Below are 25,300 nucleotides of genomic sequence, written 5' to 3'. Positions count from 1 at the left end.
GAAAATTATATAAATATGCAGATGATTCATTAAAATTGCATAAAAACAATCAATCATACCTAAAACAGATCTGAAGATTTTCAGTTAGTGACTCTGGGTAAATGGATATGGCCCTGGGTCTATATGCTGTTATGAAAAAGCAGGTAAGAAAATATACACCTGATACAATGTAAATGTAAAATATCCTAAATTTTAAAAGATTTCTTCAAGTGACTCAAATTCCAACAAAACAAAATCTACACAAATATTTTCTTTATATTGTTTTTTCTTTCCTCTCAGTTTAAGACATTTCAAATTTTCTCTGATTTCTGTCTCAACATGGTAACAGAGCTGCAGTATAATGAAGGGAATGAGACACAGAAGGAGAGCACAGCTGGGAGTAATAGACTATGTCCACATTAGCATATGCTACTTCCGGTGGGGAAACTCCTGTAGGGCGCTTCGTTTCCGGTGTTATATTCGCTCCTTGTTTACTGCCGCTTTTTCCAAAACAAGTCAACCAAATTGATGAATCGAGGTGAGATTTACATTTCTCGAGATGTCTTGGGCATTTACGGAATATGTATGTAGATGCTGTTCATAGACCTGTCGATATTTTTCCCCCGCGCCTCAGAGCAGAACAGAGAAAGGATTTAAATTCTATATTTCTCAGTATTTGTAAACAGCGGTCCCTCGTTTATCGCGGGTGTTATGTTCTAAAAATAACCAGCGATAGGTGAAATCAAGTAGCCAATTTTATTTTTTTGATGGTGGTAAACGTTTCGTCGACATTGTTGTGTTTGTTGGGGAAAAAGCAGTGTGACTGCACTTCAGAGTCACACTGCTAGCCATCGATGCAGCGATTGTGTACTGTGCAGCAGAGACGGCACGGAGGAGATCGTCTGCAGCGATCAGGACGCAGGACACAATGTGATGTAAAAAAAAAAACGTGCAAACTTGCACTAACAAATCTGCTAAACAGCGAGTTGAAAGGTGAACCGCGTCATAGCGAAGGACCACTGTAATTTTGAAGGTACGTCACAACATACCCTTCATAAATACTAATGTATAGAAACCCTTACCAGCAATCATTCATTTTTTGTGTGGCTTTTTTCACGGTTTGTTAACATGCTGTGTAGGTGTGTGCTTGACTAGCTGATATCGACATAACAGGGAAACATCTGGTTTGACTATTCTTCACCTGTAGTTTGAATGCTGAACATTTGCCTGTTTAAATTATAAGACCAGTCACTATACAGAGATGTGCTTCTGAATGTGGACGATGTGTCTTCTGCTGCAGTGATGCAGTTCTGCTTGTGTTGAGTGATGTAAACAACTGATTGATCTAAACTCTTTAAACGTCAAAATTGATCATTAGATTTTTTTATGACACACAGTGGTGAGTGTTCCCACCTTCTGCTCTTTATAACTTAACGCGATCTTTCAGTTTTTGTGTTCTGGACATGATTTTGGAGGATGTCTTCACAGTAGCGATTGACCACAAAGTAAAGCTACCAGAAATGTACAACCCCAGATCCTGTCTCAAACCAGGAAGTTATCATTTTCTCGTGCACAGGGTCTATTAGGGGGACGAGACAAGGGAAACAAAACTAGAAACACTGACATGAGACGCAGACCTTCAAAGTAAAACAGGAAACACACCGACTGAACTCTAGACATGTAAACTTAACAGAGACTGAGACAGAACATAGAGACCTGAAACGTGGGACAGAAATGCACAGAGTAAACACAACATGAACACATAAAACAAAACCTAAGAACTAAAACCATAACAGCCATAACTGATCCTGGGGTAATAATAATAATAATAATAACTACAATAATCAAAACAGCAAAGGACTCAGAACATAAAACATATTATAAAATACCAAAACACACGAGACTCAAAATGCTGAACCGTGACAACTGGAGCATCAGGGGCCAAATCACAAAACACGTTTATGAACGACTGAGCCACACATTTAATTTCTGACTGATTAACATATTATCATTAAAAATAAAAACAGTATTATCAAATATTATAACCCCATTATTGTTTATTATTTTTTAACTTTATAACACTTTATATATTCAGAAATAACTTGGCAGGTTGGGGCCGTAAATCACTTTGTAACATAAGTTTTTGTCATAATATTATCCCCCTCTGATCTCCAAACTTTGGGGAATCCATGTTGTTTTATTTCTTATGACATTTTAAACTCACCAGTTTCTTGAATGATGACTGGATCACTTTCTACTGTGAGTAAATTTGTCCCTTTTATACGTCCTCTGCAGGCGTAGATGCCGCCTTTAGAGGTCACAAGTTCTCCCTTTGATTCACCAGCTACTTTGGTCTTCTGGTTAGAGTAAACACTGGGTTCTCTGAACCAGTCATATTCAAAGTCAGCAGAGTTCTTCACATCACAGGTCAGTGTGATGTGAAGAACAGCAAAACTCAGTGAGATAATCTGCACTACACACACTGTTGATGTTTTCAGATCAGATAAACATGAAAAGAAAATCTACATGTATGAAGCCACAGCTCTTCAGTAAATGTACAGTTTGTATCGTGGGTGTGTGTTTGATTGCTCACACAGTTAACATGGTTATATTAACATTTTAACCAATAAATCAATGAAATGTTTGGTTCATGATACAAAATATAACACAGAGGACGTCATTTAGAGCAACACAAGAAGAAGAAAACAGTTTCTCACCTTCAGTGTTTCCATGTCTGACTGTACTGAGCACTAAAATAATGAATGAAACATCATCAGACATTATACAACTGACAAAATCACAATAAATGGTACCACTTTACAATAAGTCTCCCCTTATAGATGCTAATAAATAGTTTATAGCTATATTATTAATTAATCTGTAAATGCTTTATAAACCATTATTAATGGTTTATTATGCATTAGTTAAGGGTGAGAAAAAGAAAAAAAACTGACCGGTTTGTTGCCAAATAGTGAGCCAAATGTGTTCACCTATATATTTTATCTAGAGTTGCTATATTAAACATTTCAGACTAAGTTACTATCCTGTAAGCACAATCAGCATTTGTAAACATATTTTTTATCATATAAAATTGTACTTCATAAATGCATTATAAATATCCACAACTATCAATTGGAGCTTTGTTGTAAAGTGTAAAGCATAAAACCATTTATTAATGACAAATAAACATTTATAAATGCCAAACTGGAGACTTATTGTAAAGTGTAAAGCATAAAACCATTTATTAATGACAAATAAACATTTATAAATGCCAAATGGGAGACTTATTGTAAAGTGTAAAGCATAAAACCATTTATTAATGACAAATAAACATTTATAAATGCCAAATGGGAGCCTTATTGTAAAGTGTAAAGCATGACACCATTTATTTATGACTACTAAACATTTATAAATGACAAAAGAGAGTTTTGTTGTAAAGTTTAAAACATGTCAACATTTATTTATGATCAACAAACATTTCTAAGTATTACTAGGCATTACTATAAAAAGTATAAAGCACCAACAGTTATTTAGCATTGCTAAACTTATATACAAGCCCTTTAAAGATAGCTAAAACTATATTAAGGAAACAAATCCCATCCCTAAATCCACCACTGGCATAAAACAAAGGAAAATTATAATAATTATAATATAATAAATTATTATACCTTAACTGAAACTGCACAGCTGTATTATTTACTCTACACACATTTATACAAATCAAAAAAAAAAACAAAAAAACAATAAAATAAACTAACAGGTAAATCTCTTAGTTGTGTGGAAACTCAACACATATGTGAACAGATCTTTGAAAAATGTTTGGTTTTGCACATCTTTTCTTCAGTTCAATATGCTCAAAAAAACAAAACCACTTAGAACAAATTAGGGTTTCAGACAGATTTCCCTCTTCGAATTGGAAGCAAAGTACCAGCGGCCTTCATACTTTCTATTTTGTTTTTTACTTCATCACTGCCTTGAATTGCAGCCTCACATCGCTTAGCAAAAGCTAGTACCGTATCTCCACTAGGCCTGTTGGACAGTAGCTCCTGGTACACATTGGGGACCGCAATAGCAAGCTCCCCAACTGATGAAGTGGACACAACAGTGTTCCTGTCTAGCCCATGCTTCTGAAAAGCTTTGGTCATGGTCTTCGTCTTTGGAAATGTCTTGAGGAGGGATTTGTATCGCAGCACAATGTCATTTGGCGTTTGAACTGAAAATGAAAACAAAGCAAATAATTAGAAAAGCAAATGCTCAAAGCATACTAATCTCTCTCTCTCTCTCTCTCTCTCTCTCTCTCTCTGTATATATATATATATATATATATCAAGGTCAAGGTCAAGGTTCTTTATTATTTGTCACATGCATAGTTATACAAGTATAACACACAGTGAAATGTAGCCTGACACGCTCCTCGACATGTGCAAAAATTGGGTGGGGGGGGGGGGGGGGGGGTGTAGAGGAAGAACATTATATACAGTGGGGCAAAAAAGTATTTAGTCAGCCACCGATTGTGCAAGTTCCCCCACTTAAAATGATGACAGAGGTCAGTAATTTGCACCAGAGGTACACTTCAACTGTGAGAGACAGAATGTGAAAAAAAAAATCCATGAATCCACATGGTAGGATTTGTAAAGAATTTATTCGTAAATCAGGGTGGAAAATAAGTATTTGGTCAATAACAAAAATACAACTCAATACTTTGTAACATAACCTTTGTTGGCAATAACAGAGGTCAAACGTTTACTATAGGTCTTTACCAGGTTTGCACACACAGTAGCTGGTATTTTGGCCCATTCCTCCATGCAGATCTTCTCGAGAGCAGTGATGTTTTGGGGCTGTCGCCGAGCAACATGGACTTTCAACTCCCGCCACAGATTTTCTATGGGGTTGAGGTCTGGAGACTAGCTAGGCCACTCCAGGACTTTCAAATGCTTCTTACGGAGCCACTCCTTTGTTGCCCGGGCGGTGTGTTTTGGATCATTGTCATGTTGGAAGACCCAGCCTCGTTTCATCTTCAAAGTTCTCACTGATGGAAGGAGGTTTTGGCTCAAAATCTCACGATACATGGCCCCATTCATTCTGTCCTTAACACGGATCAGTCGTCCTGTCCCCTTGGCAGAAAAACAGCCCCATAGCATGATGTTTCCACCCCCATGCTTCACAGTAGGTATGGTGTTCTTGGGATGCAACTCAGTATTCTTCGTCCTCCAAACACGACGAGTTGAGTTTATACCAAAAAGTTCTACTTTGGTTTCATCTGACCACATGACATTCTCCCAATCCTCTGCTGTATCATCCATGTGCTCTCTGGCAAACTTCAGACGGGCCTGGGCATGCACTGGCTTCAGCAGCGGAACACGTCTGGCACTGCGGGATTTGATTCCCTGCCGTTGTGGTGTGTTACTGATGTGATGTGATGTAGCATAACTTAAGCAGCAAGGAAGGTGATAAGTAAATAGCATTAGCAGACAATTGAAGTTCTTTTTAAGCATACTTTATTGCTAGCATCTCCCTTTTACCATAAAACAATCAATCAGGCATGCAAAAATCCCACTGGCTTTATACAAGACTTTGCCCACACCTGACCTCGTTAGTCCCTACCATTGAACAAAATAGGTCAAACCAAATAATACAATTCTAAACAAAGAACAGGAATAAAGTCATGCATGAAACTGACAAACTCATTTACTCAACTAAATGGTTTGTAAAGTAAAACACTGCATACAATATAACTCAAAAGGCTACTTTAAAGAAAACAAACAATACTATACAAAATGAAAAACCCTCCATTTGGTTACACCCAGTGATCCAATCATTGACCTCATGACCCTATATAAACAGGAAGTAGTGGGCGGCCCTTCCCATACACCCGTCTCACATACAGGACCTGAATGCACAACATGGACACCATGGTAAGTATAACCAAAGCAACATAAAGAAACATAATTTACTAGACATGTGCCTGTAAACAAAAGAAAATTCAGATGATCTGATGGTTAGTAGTGTTTGCTTTAAAACACATGCATGGATGTAAAGAATGTAACTACTGCTACCACAAACAAAACCCGGGATATTGTGTGTTAAGAGAAGTTACACCAGCACTGTCTAAATTAAAGCATTATGGCTGACTGTAAAATAACAGAACACAGAATAACAATATACGCAAGTGACAAATGGCAAATGAATTCTGTCCTAGCCACTTTGTCACAGTGACCTTTGTTACTTTGGTCCCAGCTCTCTGCAGGTCATTCACCAGGTCCCCCCGTGTGGTTCTGGGATCTTTGCTCACCGTTCTCATGATCATTTTGACCCCACGGGATGAGATCTTGCGTGGAGCCCCAGATCGAGGGAGATTATCAGTGGTCTTGTATGTCTTCCATTTTCTGATGATTGCTCCCACAGTTGTTTTTGGTGAGTTAATGACCTTCTTAAGGAACAATCCCACTAGGGTTTAAAGTGCAGTCGCTTTCTTACCAAGCGCCTTAAAACACTTGGAGATTTACATCTACTATGATCTGAGTCAGTGCACTAAAATAGAATCCAGTCTACATGGTGATAACAAAACATGGTGATAACAAAACATTAGTGTCCTAAAAACGGTACAGTCCATCCTCTTTGGGCAACAGATGAACGACTGGCTTCCAACAGGGAAATGATCTCCCCAGTATTTCCTTTATGTATTTGACAATCTCAAAAAGTGATGTCATTGACAAATTGCAATGGGTCACTTCTCTCAACAAGAATTTCTCTAGAAGGTGGTATATAATATAAGGTGGAAATAATTCACATGTCTTCAACAGCAAACACCATTAAGCTGAAGTTAAACCTGCCTACTGGGAGTTTAAAAAAAATCTCTATTTATGGCTGGACGAGCTCTAATCTTCCTTTAGGAAGCAAGTTTCATTTAATAAGGAGTAGGATCAGTGTAGTACTCTTTTATACCTTGACTAAGGAAGCAGTTTACTGTTAGTCTGCATTAAAAATTGTTTAAATCTAGCACTGGCTTTAATCACTGCTGTTAAATATTTAATCAGTGTCTTCTATGATTGGTTACATTTTATATTAGGATGTAATAAGCATCAAATTATCACTGATGGAGAAACAAACCTTTCTTAGATAAACTAAACCAGCTCCACTCTGATCTGAGTCAGTGCACCTGATGAAGACCCTGGAGCGGTTGGTCCTGGCTCAGCTTCGGCGCCTAATAAGCTCATCACTGGACCCACTTCAGTTTGCCTACCAGCCTGGCATTGGAGCGGATGATGCCGTCATTCACCTCCTACATCGTTCCCTCGCTCACCTGGAGACCGCTGGAAGCACTGTGAGAATCATGTTCTTTGATTTCTCCAGTGCCTTCAACACCATTCTTCCCTCGGTTCTAAAGGACAAGCTGGTGAACTCTGGAGTGGACCATCACCTCACTACCTGGATCCTGGACTACCTCACCGACCGACCACAGTATGTGAGGACTCAGGGCTGTGTGTCGGACAGGGTCGTCTGCAGTACGGGGGCCCCACAGGGAACGGTTCTGGCTCCGTTCCTCTTCACCATCTACACTGCAGACGTCTCCCACAATTCCACCCAGTGCTTCCTGCAGAAGTTCTCTGATGACTCTGCAATAGTCGGCCTCATCACTGATGGGGACGACAAGGAGTACAGAGGTCTGACCCAAGACTTTGTGGACTGGTGCCAGCTGAACTACCTCCAGATCAACGCCAGTAAAACCAAGGAACTGGTGGTAGACTTCCGCAGGCACAAGCATTCTCCACTGCAACCACTGAACATCCAAGGTATGGACATTGAGGCTGTGGACAGCTACAGGTACCTTGGTGTTCATCTCAACAATAGACTGGACTGGACTCATAACTCAGACGCCCTCTACAGGAAAGGGCAGAGCAGGCTGTACCTGCTGCGGAGACTCAGGTCGTTTGGAGTGGAGGGCCCACTCCTGAAGAAATTCTATGACTCTGTGGTGGCTTCTGCTATCTTTTATGGCGTGGTCTGCTGGGGCGGCAGCATCTCTGCTGGGGACAGGAAGAGACTGAACAGGGTGATCCGAAGGGCCAGCTCTGTTCTAGGATGCCCTCTGGACCCAGTGGAGGTGGTGAGTGACAGGAGAACGGCGGCTAAGCTGTCATCCCTGATGGACAACATCTCCCACCCCATGCAGCAGACTGTGACAGCACTGAGCAGCTCCTTCAGTGGGAGACTGCGGCACCCACGGTGTGGGACGGAGAGATTTCGCAGGTCTTTCCTCCCCACTGCTGTCAGACTCCACAACAAAGACTTTAACTGATCAAGCACACACATCCATACATATGCAATAATACTAAGTGCAATAATCCTTTCTGTCATCGTTGTATTTTTACTCAGTTGTTTATAGTATTTGTATTTGTATTCTATTTTTATCTTATTGTATATTTATTTTATTTTATTCTACTGTATATAGTATTTTATTTTATTCTATTCTGTACAGTTGTGTACTGTATTTATTCTTATTGTATTCTAATTTTTGCCTCATAACTTTTGCACTGTCCACTTCCTGCTGTGACAAAACAAATTTCCCACGTGTGGGACTAATAAAGGTTATCTTATCTTATCTTATCTTATCTTATCTTAAAATCTAATCCAGTCTACAAACAACCATGTTGGTAACAAACATGAGAGTCCTCTGATCACATGACCTGAAATGGTCAAATGACTGATGCTCTGTTCTTCTTACTAAAACATGTTTATGGATCAGTATGAATCAAACAATAGAAGTCAGTGATGTACTCACAGAATAGGCCCAGCTCACAGAGCAAAGTGGCTCCCATCCTCACATCCAGCAGTGACACGTCTGAAAACTTCTACAACTTTCTGTAAAGAGAGAGAGTGAAGCAGCAGCACAGCAGATACCAAAGAGCTGTGAAGGAAACAAAGAGTTTAAAACTTCTACAACTTTCTTTAAAGAGAGAGAGTGAAGCAGCAGCACAGCAGATACCAAAGAGCTGAGAAGGAAACAAAGAGGTTTTAAAACTTCTCTCTGCTTCCTTCCTTTTACACAGAAATAACAACTTAACAAGGTCTGACCAGATTTTTATGAAAAGGCCTTTAACACACAGACTAAACTGACCAATAACAGACAGACAGTAAGTTTCATTACACATATGTGAGCTGACTGAGGGTTAAAGAGGAAATGAGGAGAACAAAAGTCCAAGACTTGTTTTAAGTGTGAAAAACAATTATTTTATTTAAATATTGTTAACATAAAATAATAACACAAATAATTCTCATAAAATATTTTCAGTGAGAACAGCTGCAGTAAAAACAGATGATAATAACTCATTTGGAAGGTTAAATATTTGGATACAGCACAGCCACAAACACAGCAGTTATATGAATGTTGTAAGTGGTGAAACAGGAAGAATGTAGTTTTAACATTTGTGCTTTAAACCATGTTTAGTTTTGTTTTGTTTAGTTTAGTTTAGTTTAGTTTAGTTTAGTTTCCTGATCTATGTCTGTTTTTAGATTTAACACTGCAGCAAAGTTTTACAGAGAATAGTCACAAGAGAAAATAACCAGTGAGCAGCAGTTCACTGGGTGAAAATAACTCAATGTTAGAGGAGAATGGCCAGACCACTCATTGCAACCGAGATATGCAGAACAGTGTCTTTGAATGCACAACATGAAGTAAATGTCATATAGCAGCAGATGACCACACCAGCTGCCATGCCTGTCAGCTAAGAACAGGAAACTGAGGCTATAATTCAAAACCAAAACCTGACAACATGAGTTTGTAAAAACATTGTCTAATCTGATGAGTCTCAGTTTCTGCTGCAACATTCAGATGGTAGGGTCAGAATTTGGCATAACATCATGAAAGCATGGATCCATTGTATCAGAAATTAGGCTGACTGATACTAAGTGTCTTTTACAGAGAACAGATGCAAGAGATATGCATCGCCATAAGAACAGTTTCTTCCCCTCTGCTGTTGGACACATGAACAATAACCATATGACTGTTCCCACCACTAACACATGACCCTACGCTGTGTTCACTGCATCATTCCATGTTTGGCACTGATCACCACCTGCACTCATGTATATATCTTTCTACGTAGCACTCTTAATTCTTATTCTCATGTATATATCTCATGTATAGCTCATGCACATATCTTTCTACGTAGCACTTTTAATTCTTATCCCTACTTTTATTTTTTCATGTCTATTTAAGTGCTATTTATGACACTATGTTTGCACTGAAGCACCGCAGCAATTTCCTAATGTTGTAAACCTGCTCAACATTTGGCAATAAACCCCTTTCTGATTCTGATTCTGATTCTGAGTGTCTGATCATGCAAATCAAATTTATTTCACTTTCATCTGCAAATAAAGTTATGTCCATGTTTCCTTTTTTAGGCTGTGGGACTATAACCTTTAAAGTTTAAATTGATCCAGTTTAAAGTTTCAGAGCCTCAGAAATCAACAGCTGCACTGGGAGCGCACTCAACAATAAAACAATTAATGGGAATAAAAATGTTTGATTCATCGCTCTGTGCTCTACATCTTCAGGTTAATGAGTTTCTACAGCATTCATATCTTATGTTTGATATCATTTACAGATTTTTAACCACTATTTAACAATATCTCTGCGGCAGGTGGCACTATGTGTCCCTCCAAACTATCAAAGCGCAGCTGATTCACAGAAGCAGGATTCAGCTTCGAGAGCAGAGTCCTGCAAATGTGTCGACTGTGTAGACTTTTCATTGGGAGGGACTTTCACCCACCCAACACATGCTTCGTGCATCCTCTAAGGTCCTGACTGCACGCTGTTTGAAGTTGATGATGTCAGCGTCTGAAACAGGAGCTTTGCTAACCTCTGACCTTTCCTACTAAAGTGTTGAACATTATGATCATTCAGCTGTTAGTGAGGGGAGGAGCTGGGTCCCTGTCTGTCTGCAGCAGTGCTGTCAAATTATGCCTCAGCTGGAGGAAGCCAAGACAAGACTACTGATATCAACATTGATGCAAATGAGCATCTTCATTCTGTTTTAGTGATGATTACTAAGGAAGTGTCAATTTTGGACAACCCTACTCTACACACGTACAATGATAAAACTACTCTGATATGTTCTGTCTCTGAAGTTTCACTGCAGATATTTGCGTTTCTAAAATGCAAACATCTGCAGTGATCTTTACTCTTCTTAACATTAAAAAGTAAAAATAAAAATCTAATTATTTATTGAGTAAAGAGAAAAATAACAATGTCTCACCATCAGCATTAACGTAGAAAAGAGTACTGAGTAATGAAGTAAAGATTAAACAGCATCAGGATCAAACTGAGAGAAAATCAAACAAAACAAACAAACTTAGAGCATTGTTTTAAAAGATTCTTATTCATATAAGAAATTTTACCACAGGTGACTTGAATTGGTCACATGATAGGGTGAGGCAAGGTCTCCCCTGAAATCTCTGGTTAGAATTCCTGAATAAGTCAAAAGTTGACAGTCAGAATTTTTTTTGTGGAACGCTTCCTCAACTCAGATCTCCCACTCTGAAAGTCTGAGCAGACCAGCGTACTCTGAGTTAACGATCCAAGATGGCGGCACTGAACATAAACAGGAGTAAAACTGTTATGGTTCGAGGTCGTTTGACCCAGCAGTTTGAGTTTTTTGTGTTTTTGTGATTTCTTTGTGTTGTGATCTTTTAGTTTTCTATTAGTTAGTATTGAGGTTAGACCTGGTTTTGCTTCCAAGTTTAGTCATATTTCTGATGGATGTTTTCTTGTCGCTGTGTCATTTCCTGTTTCCTGTCTGAGTCATGAACTCTGTGTTTGTTCCTTAGTCATGTCCGTGTCTCGTCTCCTTGTTCCCTTGCCACGTTCCCCTCGTACTTCCATGTCGCCTCTGTCAGTCTTGTATGTCCACGTGTGTTCTGTGTCCAGTCATGTCACTGTTTTCGCCTCCCATTTCTGCTTCTATGTCCCCATGTCTGTTTCTTCCCTGGTTCAGGTGTCTTTTTCCGTTTTGTCTGTTTTATTTTGACAGTATCACGTCCTGTGTTTGGTTTGTCTTCCTCGTGCGTCATTATGTTTATTGCAGTTGTGTTTCCCGTGTGTTCCACTTCCCTCGTCAGCCTCTTGTGTATTTTTGGTGTGAGTTTTCATTCGTTCGTTGGCAGGTCATCTTTTCACCATGTGCCATGTTTCTGTTCAGTCAAGTCTCAGGTATTCATGTCCATGTTAGCCACATTCAGGTTTCATGTTCACTGTGTCTAGTGTTAGTTTTCCCCAGTTTAGTTTACTGTTAATATCGTCCTAGTTTCTGTTTGCTTTTGTTTATATTGTTGATCCAGCCTAAAGTAAACGGTTTGTTTTTTGTTAAGTTCATTCCTGTCTCAACCGTCCGCTTTTGCGCTCGCGCCACTCTCCAGTCATCTGGCCACGACAAAGTCTGTACTGCCACTGTGGTGTATTTTTGACTCACTAAAAAAGCTGTGATTAGGTTTGAGCACCAATTAGTCAAAAAAACAAGTATTATGCTGCACTGCTATTCATACCTGCGTGGCTCTAATTTACCAAGAACCAAAACAAATCCTGTTTCCTAGCTTTTTCTGCAACATGCTAACTCAGGAGTGACGTCACTCCCAATTTCCAACATCCGAGTTCAGAGGTGTCTTCAATGCAGCATAATGACCCAAACCTTTATTCACACCTTCGCTCATGTGATGACACACATGATTAGTATTGGGTATACGAACCTTTTTAAGAGACAACTCCCACTGGAGTCTCCACTGTTTGCCTCTAGAAGTGAAGAAGCCTCTTAGATGAGAGGTGACACGTCTTAAAGAAACTTAAAGAAGTTTAGTCACTTTCTTTCCAAACTCCTTAGACTACCATGCGATGGATGACTGAGAACCTACACAGACATTAAACATTAAGAAGGTTGCAGGTTTGAATCCACCAGCTGAGGATTTTTGTGTGGAGTTTGCATGTTCTCCTTGTCTGGGTTCTCTCCAGGTACTCTGGCTTCCTCACACAGTCAAAAGTCACATATTATTATGTTAACTGGTGATTCAGGTGATTGCAACTAGGTGTAGATGTGAACATGAATGGTTGTCTGTCTCTCCATAACCTGTCTAAGTGGAACTCATCTTTCACAATATAAAGGTTATTATAGGCTCGACCCAAATTAGTCCAAAAAGACAACAGAACAACAGAGCAGTGAATGTTTTAAGTTGTGGTAACTTTGCGATTGGCTAGTCCCCTCCATATGAGCATGCAGTGTACCTCAGTTTATCACTCAAAAAACAAGACAGTGGCCATTGTCAATATACAGTCTATAATATCAATCTAAGTTAAAGTATGCAAACACAGCCTCCATCCTTAATCCTGTCAAACACTTTCTTACAAAGGTTATAATTAAGGTTTGGTGCAGTATCATCTACACATACAAACATGGTGACATCCTGGTGTTTTAGATTCTTTAACAGCAGGCGTGTTTCTTCTTCCCATTACTTTTCTCTTTGAAAGGTAAAATACATTAACATATAATTTCATGTTTTTAGCTTATTTGCAGCTTACACATTTTTGTGTTATACTGTGAGGAACTGGCCTGTTTGGAAGTTGCAGTAAGAAGAAAAACATGTCTGTATATGATGTTGTGGACAGAGAGAGTGATGGATGATTTTATTTATTTCAGAGATAAATGAACATTTACAGCACGTCCATGCAGAGACTCTTAAAGACATGAGCGTGAGAAACAAGCTTTTCACTGTTTCTCTTGATGCCCACATGCTTTATTTATTCTTTAGTCCAGCATGTGTCATCACCACAATAAAGCTACTTTTAACCTGTTTTCACACATTGTCATACCTGCACATTTCCACTCTGCTGTGTTGACTTTAAAGAAGATGAACGTTAGACTTCAGGCTGAAACCACAGGCTGCATTTCCTCTTTTCTTGGAGGCACAGACAGAAATTTTGTGGTATCAGATTTTCAGCAGATAAAAATAAACCTACAACAGTCTTTTACACACATGAAGTCATCACAGTCTGCACAGAAGAACAAAGGGGGGTCAGAAAAGAATTAAAGGGTGACCTGAACCACTAGACTCACATGTCACATGTCTTCTTGTCTACACGCTGAGGCATCTGTCAATTAATATTAATCTGAAACATCATCACCCCCCTTTCTTTTCTTTGTGTGTGTGTTTGTATTCAGATTTGTGAAGTTGTGCCCTTAATCTTCATAATATCAAAACCCCGGAAACACAAGGAAGGTGCATCATGATGAGACCCAGAACCAAAACATTACAGCAAAGCTGAATACACTAGTGTATATAACACCCAGCAGTGTGGTAAATTGTGCTGAGAGAGTATCTGCACCCCATAAGACCAAGAAGCCAAGAACACCAGCATGCTGTGTGAGAAACATGCATGAAAGTCAGAACACCTCTGTCAGTGCGTTCACGTGGCTAGTGGGTCCTCTCTGTGGCTGACTGGCTGTTAACCCAGTGAGTGAGAGTTTCTCCCACTGCATTGGGCCGTATCCTTCTGCAGCACTAAAGGACAGTTTTGCAGCCATGTAGCTCTGCTCATGTCACGTGCAGCCTTCCCACATCACATGATTTCTGGGCATGACCGTGGAGTCCAACAGAGCCCCCATGTCCCTCACCCTGAATTGACAGCAGACCTTTGGGGTGTGCCTAGACCCATTTGGGCTTCACTCGTGGGGTAGCCCAATCCAACAGGAGTGGAGACTCCATCCAGATGTGGTCCACCAGATCTGGAGTCACTTCAGAGGGGCAGAAGTAGACCTTTTTTCCCCCCAGAGAATCGACACATTGCCATCTGTTCTTCTCCCTGGAGACAACCTGTTGCACTCCTGGCCACAAGCTCTCTCTCCATACTTCCTCCTCCAGTTATTCCTTAACCGGGTACAGACTGAGGAGTTGAGGTTGATCCTGGTGGCCCCTCTTTGGCCCTACATGCTAGTTTTCAGTTTTCCTGCCAGTCATGGCCAGGACACCCTCGGAGCTCCCTGTTCTGAGGGACCTCCTGTCCCAGGTGAGGGGGTCACTGTTCCATCTTTTCCCAGTAGGACTCAGGGTGACAGCCTGTACCTTGAGAGGGAGAGGCTCCAGGCCTGGCCTGATCTAAAAGTGAGAATGCTGCAGGAGTTTTGTGCACCATCCACCAGGACTGCCTACTGCTTTCTTTGGGGGCTGTTTGCCTCCTGGTGTGCGGTCCACCAGCTGGACCTCCACAAGGCTGCAGTTGACATGATCCTTTGTGTGTTGCATGCTCTGTTGGTCCAAAGGCAATGATGAAGGTGACACAGGGGTTATCCTCTGGCCTAACTCTGGGTTGCTGCTGATGACCTCGATTACCAATCTTGGGTTAAAAATTGACTCTGCACTTACCTTTGATGGCCACGTGAATGGGGTGGTGAAATCGTCATTCTATCAACTCAGGCGTCTGTCGAAGGTTAAACCTTTTCTTTCAAGGCGTGACTTGGAGACTGTTATCCACACTTTTATAACCTCACGCTTGGATTATTGTAACTCCCTTTTAATAGGGGTTGGACCGGGCACTCTGACACGCCTGCAACTAGTACAGAATGCTGTGGCATGGTTTTTATCCGGTAAAAGGAAATTTGAGCACATTACTCCGGTTCTGGCCTCCCTGCACTGGCTTCCAATTGAATTTAGAATTCATTTTAAAGTTCTTTTATTGGTTTTTAAATCTTTAAATGGTCTGGCACCTGCGTATCTGTCTGATTTGCTGAAGCCCTATGTCTCCACTCGTTCGCTCCGGTCAGCTGAGCAGCTGTTGCTCTCAGTCCCCAAATCACGGTTGAAACTGAGAGGAGACCGAGCGTTCTCTATTGTGGCTCCTAAGCTTTGGAATAATCTTCCTCTTCAAATTAGGCAATCGACATCAGTGATGGTTTTTAAATCCAGATTGAAAACGCATTTTTATTCACTGGCTTTTGATTCAGTGGTTGACTGACTTGTATCTTATTGTTTTTGCTATGTTTATTATTTTATCGTATTTATTATTCTTATGGTATCTGTTGTGTTTCTTTTGTTCAGCACTTTGGTCGGCCTTGTGTGTTTTTAAAGTGCTATATAAGTAAACGATGATGATGATGATGACCTATTTGAATTTCACCTGTCCAAGTAAATGCAGAGTTACGAATATCTCCCACTGGGGACCTGCACAAGGAGACAGCTGGGAGCCAGGTTGCCCTGTGCTATCTCCATGCTTTGGCACAGCATGTCTTGCTTACCCGGCCGTTTAGGAAGTCGGGCCACTTCGGAGGTGGGGTGCCCCCGGCCTCTCGGCCTGGGGCTCGGTCACTCAGGCGCGGCTGGCTGCCGGCGGAGCTCACGGGCGCATCACTTCAACTCCCCCTGGCTTCTGCTCCGCAGCTGCTGAGTGAGCCCTCATCTGGGACTCTCCTCAGCTCTTTCCGGGACAGTGGCGCGGCTGCCCCTCTGTTGGTCTTCCTTGGTCTCTTGTGTTCTGGGGGCCTCTGGATGTCTGGAGTTTGCTCTCCTCCATACCTGCTTCATGCCCTGGAGGACGGGGCTGTGGCCCCCCCACACCCTCTAGCAGATTATTACAAGAAGGAACCTTTTAAAAAATAAAAAACAAGCACGTCCATGCTCACAGGTGTACACACGGGTGATCACACCCACAAACTACACCCTTTTTGGCTCCTACCTCAACGCACACTGTGTTCTGTTGATCTTATGTGCTGCACAATGATGTTTAATATTTGGTATATTTATATTTGACAATGTCAGCATGAAGTTGTCAAGAGAACACCACTGTGCTGTTATTGTCTGCATTTCTTGTTGCCTCTTTGCTAAAACAAGTCATTTACTAAACAAAACATTTTTCTCTTCATCCACAGGCTGCACTTCCTCTTTTCTGGGAGCTCAGCCAGAAATCATGAGTCATTTTCAGCAGTTTAATAAAATGGATAAAGAAGAAACAACATTTTTATACACATGTAAGCATAACGGGTCACTCAGAGGAAGTGTTGTTGTGATATTATTTTGATTAGTTTTTAAAGCACCAAAATTATTTTACACACATCAAACTGTACACAGCAGAAAAGACACAACCTACAGAAACAATCATTTTGATCAAACACAATTTTTTCTCTTTCATGGCCTCAGTGATGACATGAATCACACTGTAAAATCTGAACAATGACTATACAGTTTTTGTGCATCACAATTTGGCAACAAGTAATGTAATTAACATGAAAATTATTAATTCTTATTAATTCTTATTATTAGTATTATTATTATTATTATTTGTTGTTGTTACTGATATGCAAAAATATGCAATAAAAATGTAATACAGTAAGCTTTAAAGATCGCAGGTAAAATCCAGGAGGAAGTGAGTGAAAGATAAATAAAGATATTTTTTTTAAATAAGAGACTGAAACAAACTCACAGAACCAAATCATGAAATTTTGTCATGATGGAAACAATGTCCAACACCATCCAACCTCCACTTATTACAACAGAAATAAACACAATAAGATTTGAATACAAAGATGAACCATATTATCAGTCTTCTGACATTAAACCAACAGCATGTCATTGTTTAATATAACTGCTGTTGATCTGGATGCTGGCAGTTCTCTAAACGTTGTCAAAATGTTCTGAGTTGGATTTTGTTGCTGATGTTGTTCGTGAGTCTTGAGTTTTGTTGAAATAATCTTTTTATGGACCTGAAACAAAATCAGAACAAATACGACTTCAAAAATGAAAAACAAAGAAATAATGGTGCCAAAGATGTGATGATGCTTTCTGACCTTTTACACTTTCATCCTTTAATCACACAGAACTGATCTCATCAGGGAAACTTACACTTTCCCACATTTTAGGTGCATGTGTGTTTGAAATTTAAGAGGCTCATTATTTTATTCAGACACCACAACAGAAACACAACATAACTAAAGAAAGTCGTGATTCAGCTCATCAGTTTTACAAAACTCTGAAACTTTAAGAGTGATGTCACACATTTTACTGCACATGTAATCTGATTACTAATGATTCAGTGTGTGTAGAGTTCACATTTGTACCTGAGGCTGATTCAGGATTCACATTATTGTAGTCAGAGCTAGGGATGGGTATTGATAAGATTTTCACGATTCCGATTCCATTTTCGATTCTGTTTAACGATTCGATTCTTTATCGATTCTTTTTTTTTTTTTTTTTTTTTTTTAAAGGAGAACACTAAGGTCGATTAGCTTAGAACTTTGTTTTATATCTTCTCTTTGAATAAGATAGAAATTTAGGAGTAACATGGCCTTACAAACCCAACAGTGAGATCTTAAGAGATCCTTAAGAGATCCAGCCTATGGCTCTTCAATGGGGTGTCACGGGGTCCCCAGGAAAAAAAATTGTAAATGTAAAATAATAAAATAAATATTCTTCTGTAGCAATTACACAAGAATATCCAGTAATGTCCCTGCCTACAATTAAACACATTCACTTACCGAAAATCGACCGTCTCACACTTCTGGGTGCAAATGGGTGCAAGCCTTTTACCACAAACTTAGACACTGCTCGGTGGCATTCGTATATCCTGGCCTGAAAGGAGACGCTAACGGTAGACTGCAGCGAGAACTGCCAGCATCTGAGCCAACCAATTCGTCGACTCCTTCAAATGCGGCCGACAAATGCGTCCTTCATTTCCCCGAATTTGAAGGATGGGTCGGGTGTGTCCTTCGTGGCCAACCATATCCCAGAATTCATAGCGCGGCGCAGCCAAATTTCAGCTGCCAACAATTGCGGCCGCTGCTAAGTTTTAAAATTACTCTTATTAATCTTTCTGGGTCACAAAATAAACTTCTAACATATTTTCAGGCGAGAAAGAAGCTGTGTAAATTTCAAATATCTGCTTGGTTTATCAAGACATTGCATATTTGCAAAAGTGCGCCGACGTTTTTGGAGACGTCTGTTAGCCACCTGCTGGATAGCAAGCCGGGGGGTTCAGTGGTCACTCGAGCCGGCGAGAGCAGCGGAATCACGGCTTCGTCTTTTTCAGACCGCCGCTCTTTCGCTACTCAGGTTAAACATGACATATAAGTCACTCGGATAACTTAAAAATGTAATTGTTTGCCTTTTTTCGGTGTTTTATTGGTTCCGGAGTAAATCAGTTTGGCTGAGATCAAAGTTATTAGATTATTAGATTAAATAAAACGTTATTAATCTATCTGGTGGGTTCCTCCGGGATTTTCACACAGCTGAATAAACGTCAAACAGAAAACTGATTAAACAGAAGTGTGAGACTGTCGAGAATTTACGCCAGTGTCCTGTTATATTTTAGATAGCAAGGAGCAGACGGCCAAGTTTATTAAACTCCACCGAGACAGCGGTGACGCAAATCTGAAGGCTAGACGCAAATCTGAAGGCTAGACCGTTCCGTTTCACAGCCTCGCACTTCCGGCCTTCTCGGTCTTCGAAGGACCCAGCCCACGTAGACCGCGAAGGCCGGGTCCTCCGAAGGATGCAGCCGACGTTTTGGAACACAGCTTCTGTCTGTCTCTCTCATCATGGTCGCCTAAATGCACACTAATGGCAGGTTTTGTAATAAGGCAGATCGCGCTAACATAATATGCGCTGTTAGTTGATTATTTACCTGCCGCATTAACGGGAGAGGACATACAAACGTTACCGCTGCTGCTGGGTTGAGATTCATGAGTCCGGAGCGGAATTAAAAACACGACATTCATTTAAGGTCATTGCGTGTTTTGTGAGCAAATGCTTTTGCATATTCGTAGTGTTTCCTCCCTTAAAAGAAATATCTACTTGCAAGTATAGAGATTGACAGACCACGTGACTTTCGTGCATTGCATGCCGGGAACTCGTGGCAAAACAATCCAAGTACCTGCATCAAATGCAAGCATTTGCAGCACCGCAAAACGTTCATTCTTCGGTTCCAGTGAATTCTTGCTTTTTCTTTGCCCCCCAAAAAGGTATGTACAAAACGAAGGAGAACAATGCCGGTCCGTACAAAGACAGACTTGATGAAAAGACAAAGAAAAGATACGAGGAAAAAAATCAAACCAGTGAAAGGGTCAGACCCTTACGAGCACACAGAGGGACAAAATACATTAGCGTGCTGCCCAACTTTCACCACGCTTATATTTATAATTATACGGTTCTTGGAGTGAGTGCATACACTCATGAAGTTTAGTAACTTCAGGTCACTGCAACAAGCCCAGGTACAGTTTACCGACGGATGGGTACAGGACCTTGAAATGCACCGTGTAGAAAGTAAAGACCATCGTACATATTTACCAGTCTCACAAATCGTCTTCATAAATACACATTCGTTAACAGTTTATTAATAGGACCTTTGAGCTCAATGGTAATTAATTAGTAGTGGAAATTATTTCTGGTAGCATCACAGAAATGTAGCAGTGACAATAATATTGTATGCTGTAATCGTAATGGGCAATTAGTGATACAAAACAACTGTTTTATCCTGTGAATAAAAGTATATGTTTTTGTCAATGTACCATGGTAATAACAGAAGCGAAACGCAATATTGTGTCAGGACCAGTGTTGGGACTAACGCGTTACAGTAACTACGTTATTATTGTGGTAACGAGCACGGTAACTAGTTATTATGCCAAAATCAGGAACGCGTTACTCGTTACTGGGATTTAGATAGGGTCGTTACTCGTTACTTCGTGTGGTGGCTATCGCGGAGCTTCCACAGATTCAGTAACATTAGCAAGTGGTGGAAGCCAGCAGGTGGATGAAGGAAAAGGGACGCAGAAGGAAAAGAGACCCGAGGCGGCCGCCGGTCCAAGTGTGAACTGAACTTCAGGTAAGAAGTTATGACCTGCAGTCTCTCTGGGTCAGATATAAACCAAGTTTAGGTGGAGTTTATTTTCGTTATTCTGACTTTTTCCCGTACTGCGTGCTAGCTAGCATGACGGAGTTTCTATACAGCTGGGTGGGTGCTATGAAGTTAATGATGTTGAACTTTATTTTGTTCATAAGTTATTAGAGTTGCCAACCATCCCGTCTCGTATTCAGAGAAAATATTACGCGTTTCTTATTGAGGTGAAAAGGAACAGTTTGTCCCGTAATTCAGCTACAATGAAAAAGGCACAAAGCTGGAGTTATTCTGTGTCTTTGCTGCACAGCTGCCTCTTCCTCTCTCATCCTCTCACCCTCCCTCTCCCATTTCTACTTCAATCATGAAACTGATCAATGATCAGCTGATCATCTTTTCTCTCTTGTTTATTTATCGCCCACTTTGCGCCGAAAGAGGAAACCAGCGGATGTCGCGCTAAACAACAGCAGCACGTTTAAGCTTGATCAGCTGTTGTTAGAATTTATTTAATATTAATTTCTAGTATCAGCTGATGTTTGCTGGAGCCACAGCTGCAAAAAAGCAGCTGGTCATGATATGGTTTGGATATCTGGTGAGAGGGAAACATGAAGATGAAACCAGGAGATGTCCTTACTGGATCATCAGAGCTGAACAGGTGATGGAGAAACAGGTTTACCTTTTAGGTGACATGAATGAGTTGAAGGGAAGTTATGAACTGTTTCTGAGAGACAAATAACCCCAGGATCCTTTTTTAGGTAGCCGACAGCTGGTAACTGTGCAGGGGCGGGTCTAGCAAAGTGTTGCCAGGGGGGCATGTAGGGCATTAACAGGGAAAGGGGGCCACAATGAAATACTTTTCTTTCTTATTCTCATTTAAAATGTCTAGCATTTAAAAAATAATTATCTGAATCTTACAACAAACGATTGATAGATTGATGCATATATACCATCAAAACAGTGTTTATTTTCATTCAAAGGCTTTATGATTTTTCCTATAATGGTGGGCCGGTCTCTAGTCAAAATGCCCAGGCCAATTTTCTGTCCCAGTCCAGCCCTGTATGCAGCTCATCTGCAGTCTGGTGTTGCCTACATCTTCCTATTCAGAAGGCAGAATTTCCGAGTTCTGAGTACAATCAAAGCACCACAACTGCAGTTTTTGTGTTGGATGTAAAAGGCGCACATGACACTGTGACGTAGGCTAGAATCATGGCAGCAGTCAATGACGGTCCAGGCGTGGAATTTCTCTTGTGGAAATATGCACGTTATCATATCCTTTCTATTGGTAGGTGGCACAGTGCACTTGTGGCAAGTAAGCAAGCTAGAAGACTGGCAAAGTTATGGAAGCAACACATTAACAAGAGAATTCTGAGTAAAACCAAAGTTACTTTCTCTTAAAAGTAACTCAGTTACTTTGAAAGTAACGAGTAACTTGAAGTAACTGAGTTACTTTTGAGAGAAGTAACTAATAATGTAACTAAGTTACTATTTTAAAGTAACTTACCCAACACTGGTCAGGACAATTTACTATTTATGCACAATAAACAAAGGAACATAGCGCGACAATTTCTGTTCAGCGCCAGACGTGCTTGTAACCTATATCACCAATTATGTTAAGAAAAATGACGCATTAACTACAACAGCAGACTGACCTTTGTGGAAATGCTTGGAGCAGACTAACCTGTGAGCTGGAGTGTTCTGGGACATTATATTTGGTCTTTGAATGGCTGCAATCCAGTCGCCTCTTTGTTACTTCGGAAACATGGCTCGAACAATTTCTCTTCGACGACGTAATCCGATAACAACTGATCTCTTTACCCGTCGGCTTTCCGTGGCTGTCATGCGACCGGCTATTGCAGTTAATAATACAACAGCTTCTTGCCATTTTTTGTGTTTCTTTTTATCGCTGTTTAACTGATTTCAATTGAAAGCCTGCGTGCGCTAGTACCTCTTGCCACGAGTTCCCAGAATTCTTTGCAGTTTTACCCCTGAGTGACGTCACATTTTCAATCTCTATTGCAAGTTGCCCTGTCGTCTCGTAAAGTATAACCAAACTTTTGAGCGTTTGAGCCGCTTAGTAAATGACGCTCCGCAACGTGGTGACGTCATTCGGGGCGACTGGAATCGATAAGGGAATCGTTTGCAAAAATGGCAAACAATTCCAAGGAATTGAAACAGTGGGAACCGGTTCTCAACAAGAACCGGGTTTCGATACCCATCCCTAGTCAGAGCTCTCCTCTGTGCCATCATGTCTGCCTGTTGTGATGATGGATTATTGTATTTAATAACATGGAGACTGTCTTCCTCTAAAATTACACAAGTTACAAAAACAATCGACCAATTATTACATTTCATGTTTCTTGTACTCACTCCTTTTATCAAGACCTTCAAGCTGAAATCCAGATGTGACGTTGTTGTATTCATCTGCTGAAATAATAATGAAGTTTGATCAGTCAGAATAAATATTTACATTTCTTACAGCTCTGCTATTATCAAAGTTTATACTGTTTGTACCACTTCCAGTGTTTCCAGAGCCTCTGATTGATTCATAGACTGAAAGATCACCTACAAGTCATTGAAAATAGGAGTTATAAAAGAAGTTAAATATAATGATTTATTTTTGTTTTTATCTAATAAAAGTTTTTTTTTTTCTTGATAAGAAACTGAGTGTTAAAAACTGTAATAAAGAGAAAAGTAATCATTTCTGGTCTCACCATGAAGAAGAGAGGAGTAAACCTGAGCTTCATTCTGGTTGGATGTTTGTTGTGAAGCAGAGCTTTGATTGGTGCTCGGAGACTGAGTGAGACTGAAACATTTAGCAAATAATTTAAATTTAATGAGGAATAATTCAAAGTTATTGTTGTGTTTAAAATGAAACTAAACTGCTGCACCAACCTTTTACAACAGGGTTCTGTAAAAAACACAAACATTATTACATCAGTTTGTTTAAAAGTGTCGCAGCATTAAAAAAAAAAAAATTAAAGTCGATCAGAAAATCTCTCACTCTTTATTTTTCTGTAGCAACACATCAGCAGCAGCACGACAATAATTCCACTAACAAGTCCGATGATGAACGGAACGATAAATGAACTTCTTTCACGTCCAAAACCTGAAATGAGAAAACTCATTTCAGGTGTATGTGTGTGTGTGTGTGTGTGTGTGTGTGTGTATATATATATATATATATATATATATATATATATATATATATGCTAAAATCCAAGAGAAGTAATAAATATATAAATTAATAATGAAAGAAACAAATGACAGAGTCAGTTGTTAGAACCTGCTGAGTGGTGTCTCTAACAGACAGCATGAAATTTTTAAAATTTGTATTGACGCAATTGGATTTGTGAAGAATTTAAATTTAGAAAAACAAAAACTAATGAATACCTTGCACAGTGAGTTTGACTCCATTACTGAACTCTCCAGAGTCAGACTCACACCAGTACACTGTAACACCCTCCTGTAAGCTGTGGATCTTATAAGAGGATCCACGCAGTTTCTGGCAGTCACAGTGAGACAGGAAGCCGTCCTCAGAGAACTTCCTCACTCTCCACTCAGTGAAGTTTCCCTCACAGGTCAGTGAGACAGAGTCAGAGGTGAAGTGTTGCACTCTGTCAGGACTCACTGTGAGAGACGCTGCTGAATGAACATCTGAAAAAGTGAATATTGTAAACCTTTTACTAAACCTCTGCATGTCTCCAAATCTTTATTTCTTGTCACACGTTAACACTCAGTCTCTGTGTTCATCTATTTATCCTCTTTTCTACCAGTATTTTCTTTTCCTCTCTGATTCAGTCTTTTTCATCTTTTTTAGTTTGTTGTTCATTTCTTGGGCCCCATTTCGTGACGATCGTGGCTCAAGAGTTGGGAGTTCACCTTGTAATCGGAAGGTTGCCGGTTCGAGCCCCGGCTCGGACAGTCTCTGTCGTTGTGTCCTTGGGCAAGACACTTCACCCGTTGCCTACTGGTGGTGGTCAGAGGACCCGGTGGCGCCAGTGTTCGGCAGCCTCACCTCTGTCAGTGCGCCCCAGGGTGGCTGTGGCTACAATGTAGCTTGCCATCACCAGTGTGTGAATGTGTGTGTGAATGGGTGGATGACTGGATATGTAAAGCGCTTTGGGGTCCTTAGGGACTAGTAAAGCGCTATATAAATACAGGCCATTTCTCACCACCCTGTGACAGCTGAGATACATCTGTGGGTCCTCATTCATTCTCAGGTCATCGTAGTCGTGAGCACTTGAAAAGAAGGTAACTGTTTCCTTCTTTCCAAGCATTCAAGACAGCTGGGATAGACTCAATGTTCCCCACAACCCTGAATTAGAGTTAAGGAAGTCAACAGATGAGTGGATGTTTGTTTCTTTGGGCCTGTCTGTGTCCTCTTCTTTTCAAAATAATCTCCTCATTTTACTCCCCCCATGTGTAATCTGCCCTCCATGTTTCCATGGTGGAGAAAAG

The 25,300-nt window shown here is 40.4% G+C and overlaps 2 protein-coding genes across 4 annotated transcripts in view; both read right to left on the bottom strand.

Moving 5' to 3' along the window:
- Nucleotides 1-24,634, bottom strand: part of LOC309702803 (uncharacterized protein) — a 31,625-nt gene extending 6,991 nt beyond the window's left edge. Inside the window, exons 1-7 of one of the 3 annotated variants that reach the window (XM_082527435.1) lie at nucleotides 24,233-24,620; nucleotides 23,844-23,948; nucleotides 23,735-23,750; nucleotides 23,554-23,645; nucleotides 23,354-23,404; nucleotides 23,210-23,266; nucleotides 17,125-17,717 (exon numbers count right to left, since the gene is read on the bottom strand). In XM_082527435.1, coding sequence (XP_082383561.1) covers nucleotides 17,710-17,717; nucleotides 23,210-23,266; nucleotides 23,354-23,404; nucleotides 23,554-23,645; nucleotides 23,735-23,750; nucleotides 23,844-23,948; nucleotides 24,233-24,539 — 636 coding nt within the window. In that variant the 5' untranslated portion in view covers nucleotides 24,540-24,620 and the 3' untranslated portion in view covers nucleotides 17,125-17,709. Of the gene's footprint in view, nucleotides 1-17,124; nucleotides 17,718-23,209; nucleotides 23,267-23,353; nucleotides 23,405-23,553; nucleotides 23,646-23,734; nucleotides 23,751-23,843; nucleotides 23,949-24,232 lie in introns of those variants that run through there. The other 2 variants (XR_014275733.1, XM_082527436.1) reach the window with 2 other exon arrangements.
- The window catches only part of LOC309703071 (Fc receptor-like protein 5), a 99,201-nt gene that overhangs the window by 51,101 nt on the left and 22,800 nt on the right, over nucleotides 1-25,300 (bottom strand). The gene's annotated exons all lie outside the window — the stretch shown is intronic.

Source organism: Aulonocara stuartgranti (assembly GCF_965226115.1).
Source record: "Aulonocara stuartgranti genome assembly, chromosome: 3".
Taxonomy (NCBI): Eukaryota; Metazoa; Chordata; class Actinopteri; order Cichliformes; family Cichlidae; genus Aulonocara; species Aulonocara stuartgranti.
Note: the sequence above shows the minus strand (reverse complement) of the source record. Positions and strands in the feature narration are given on the sequence as shown.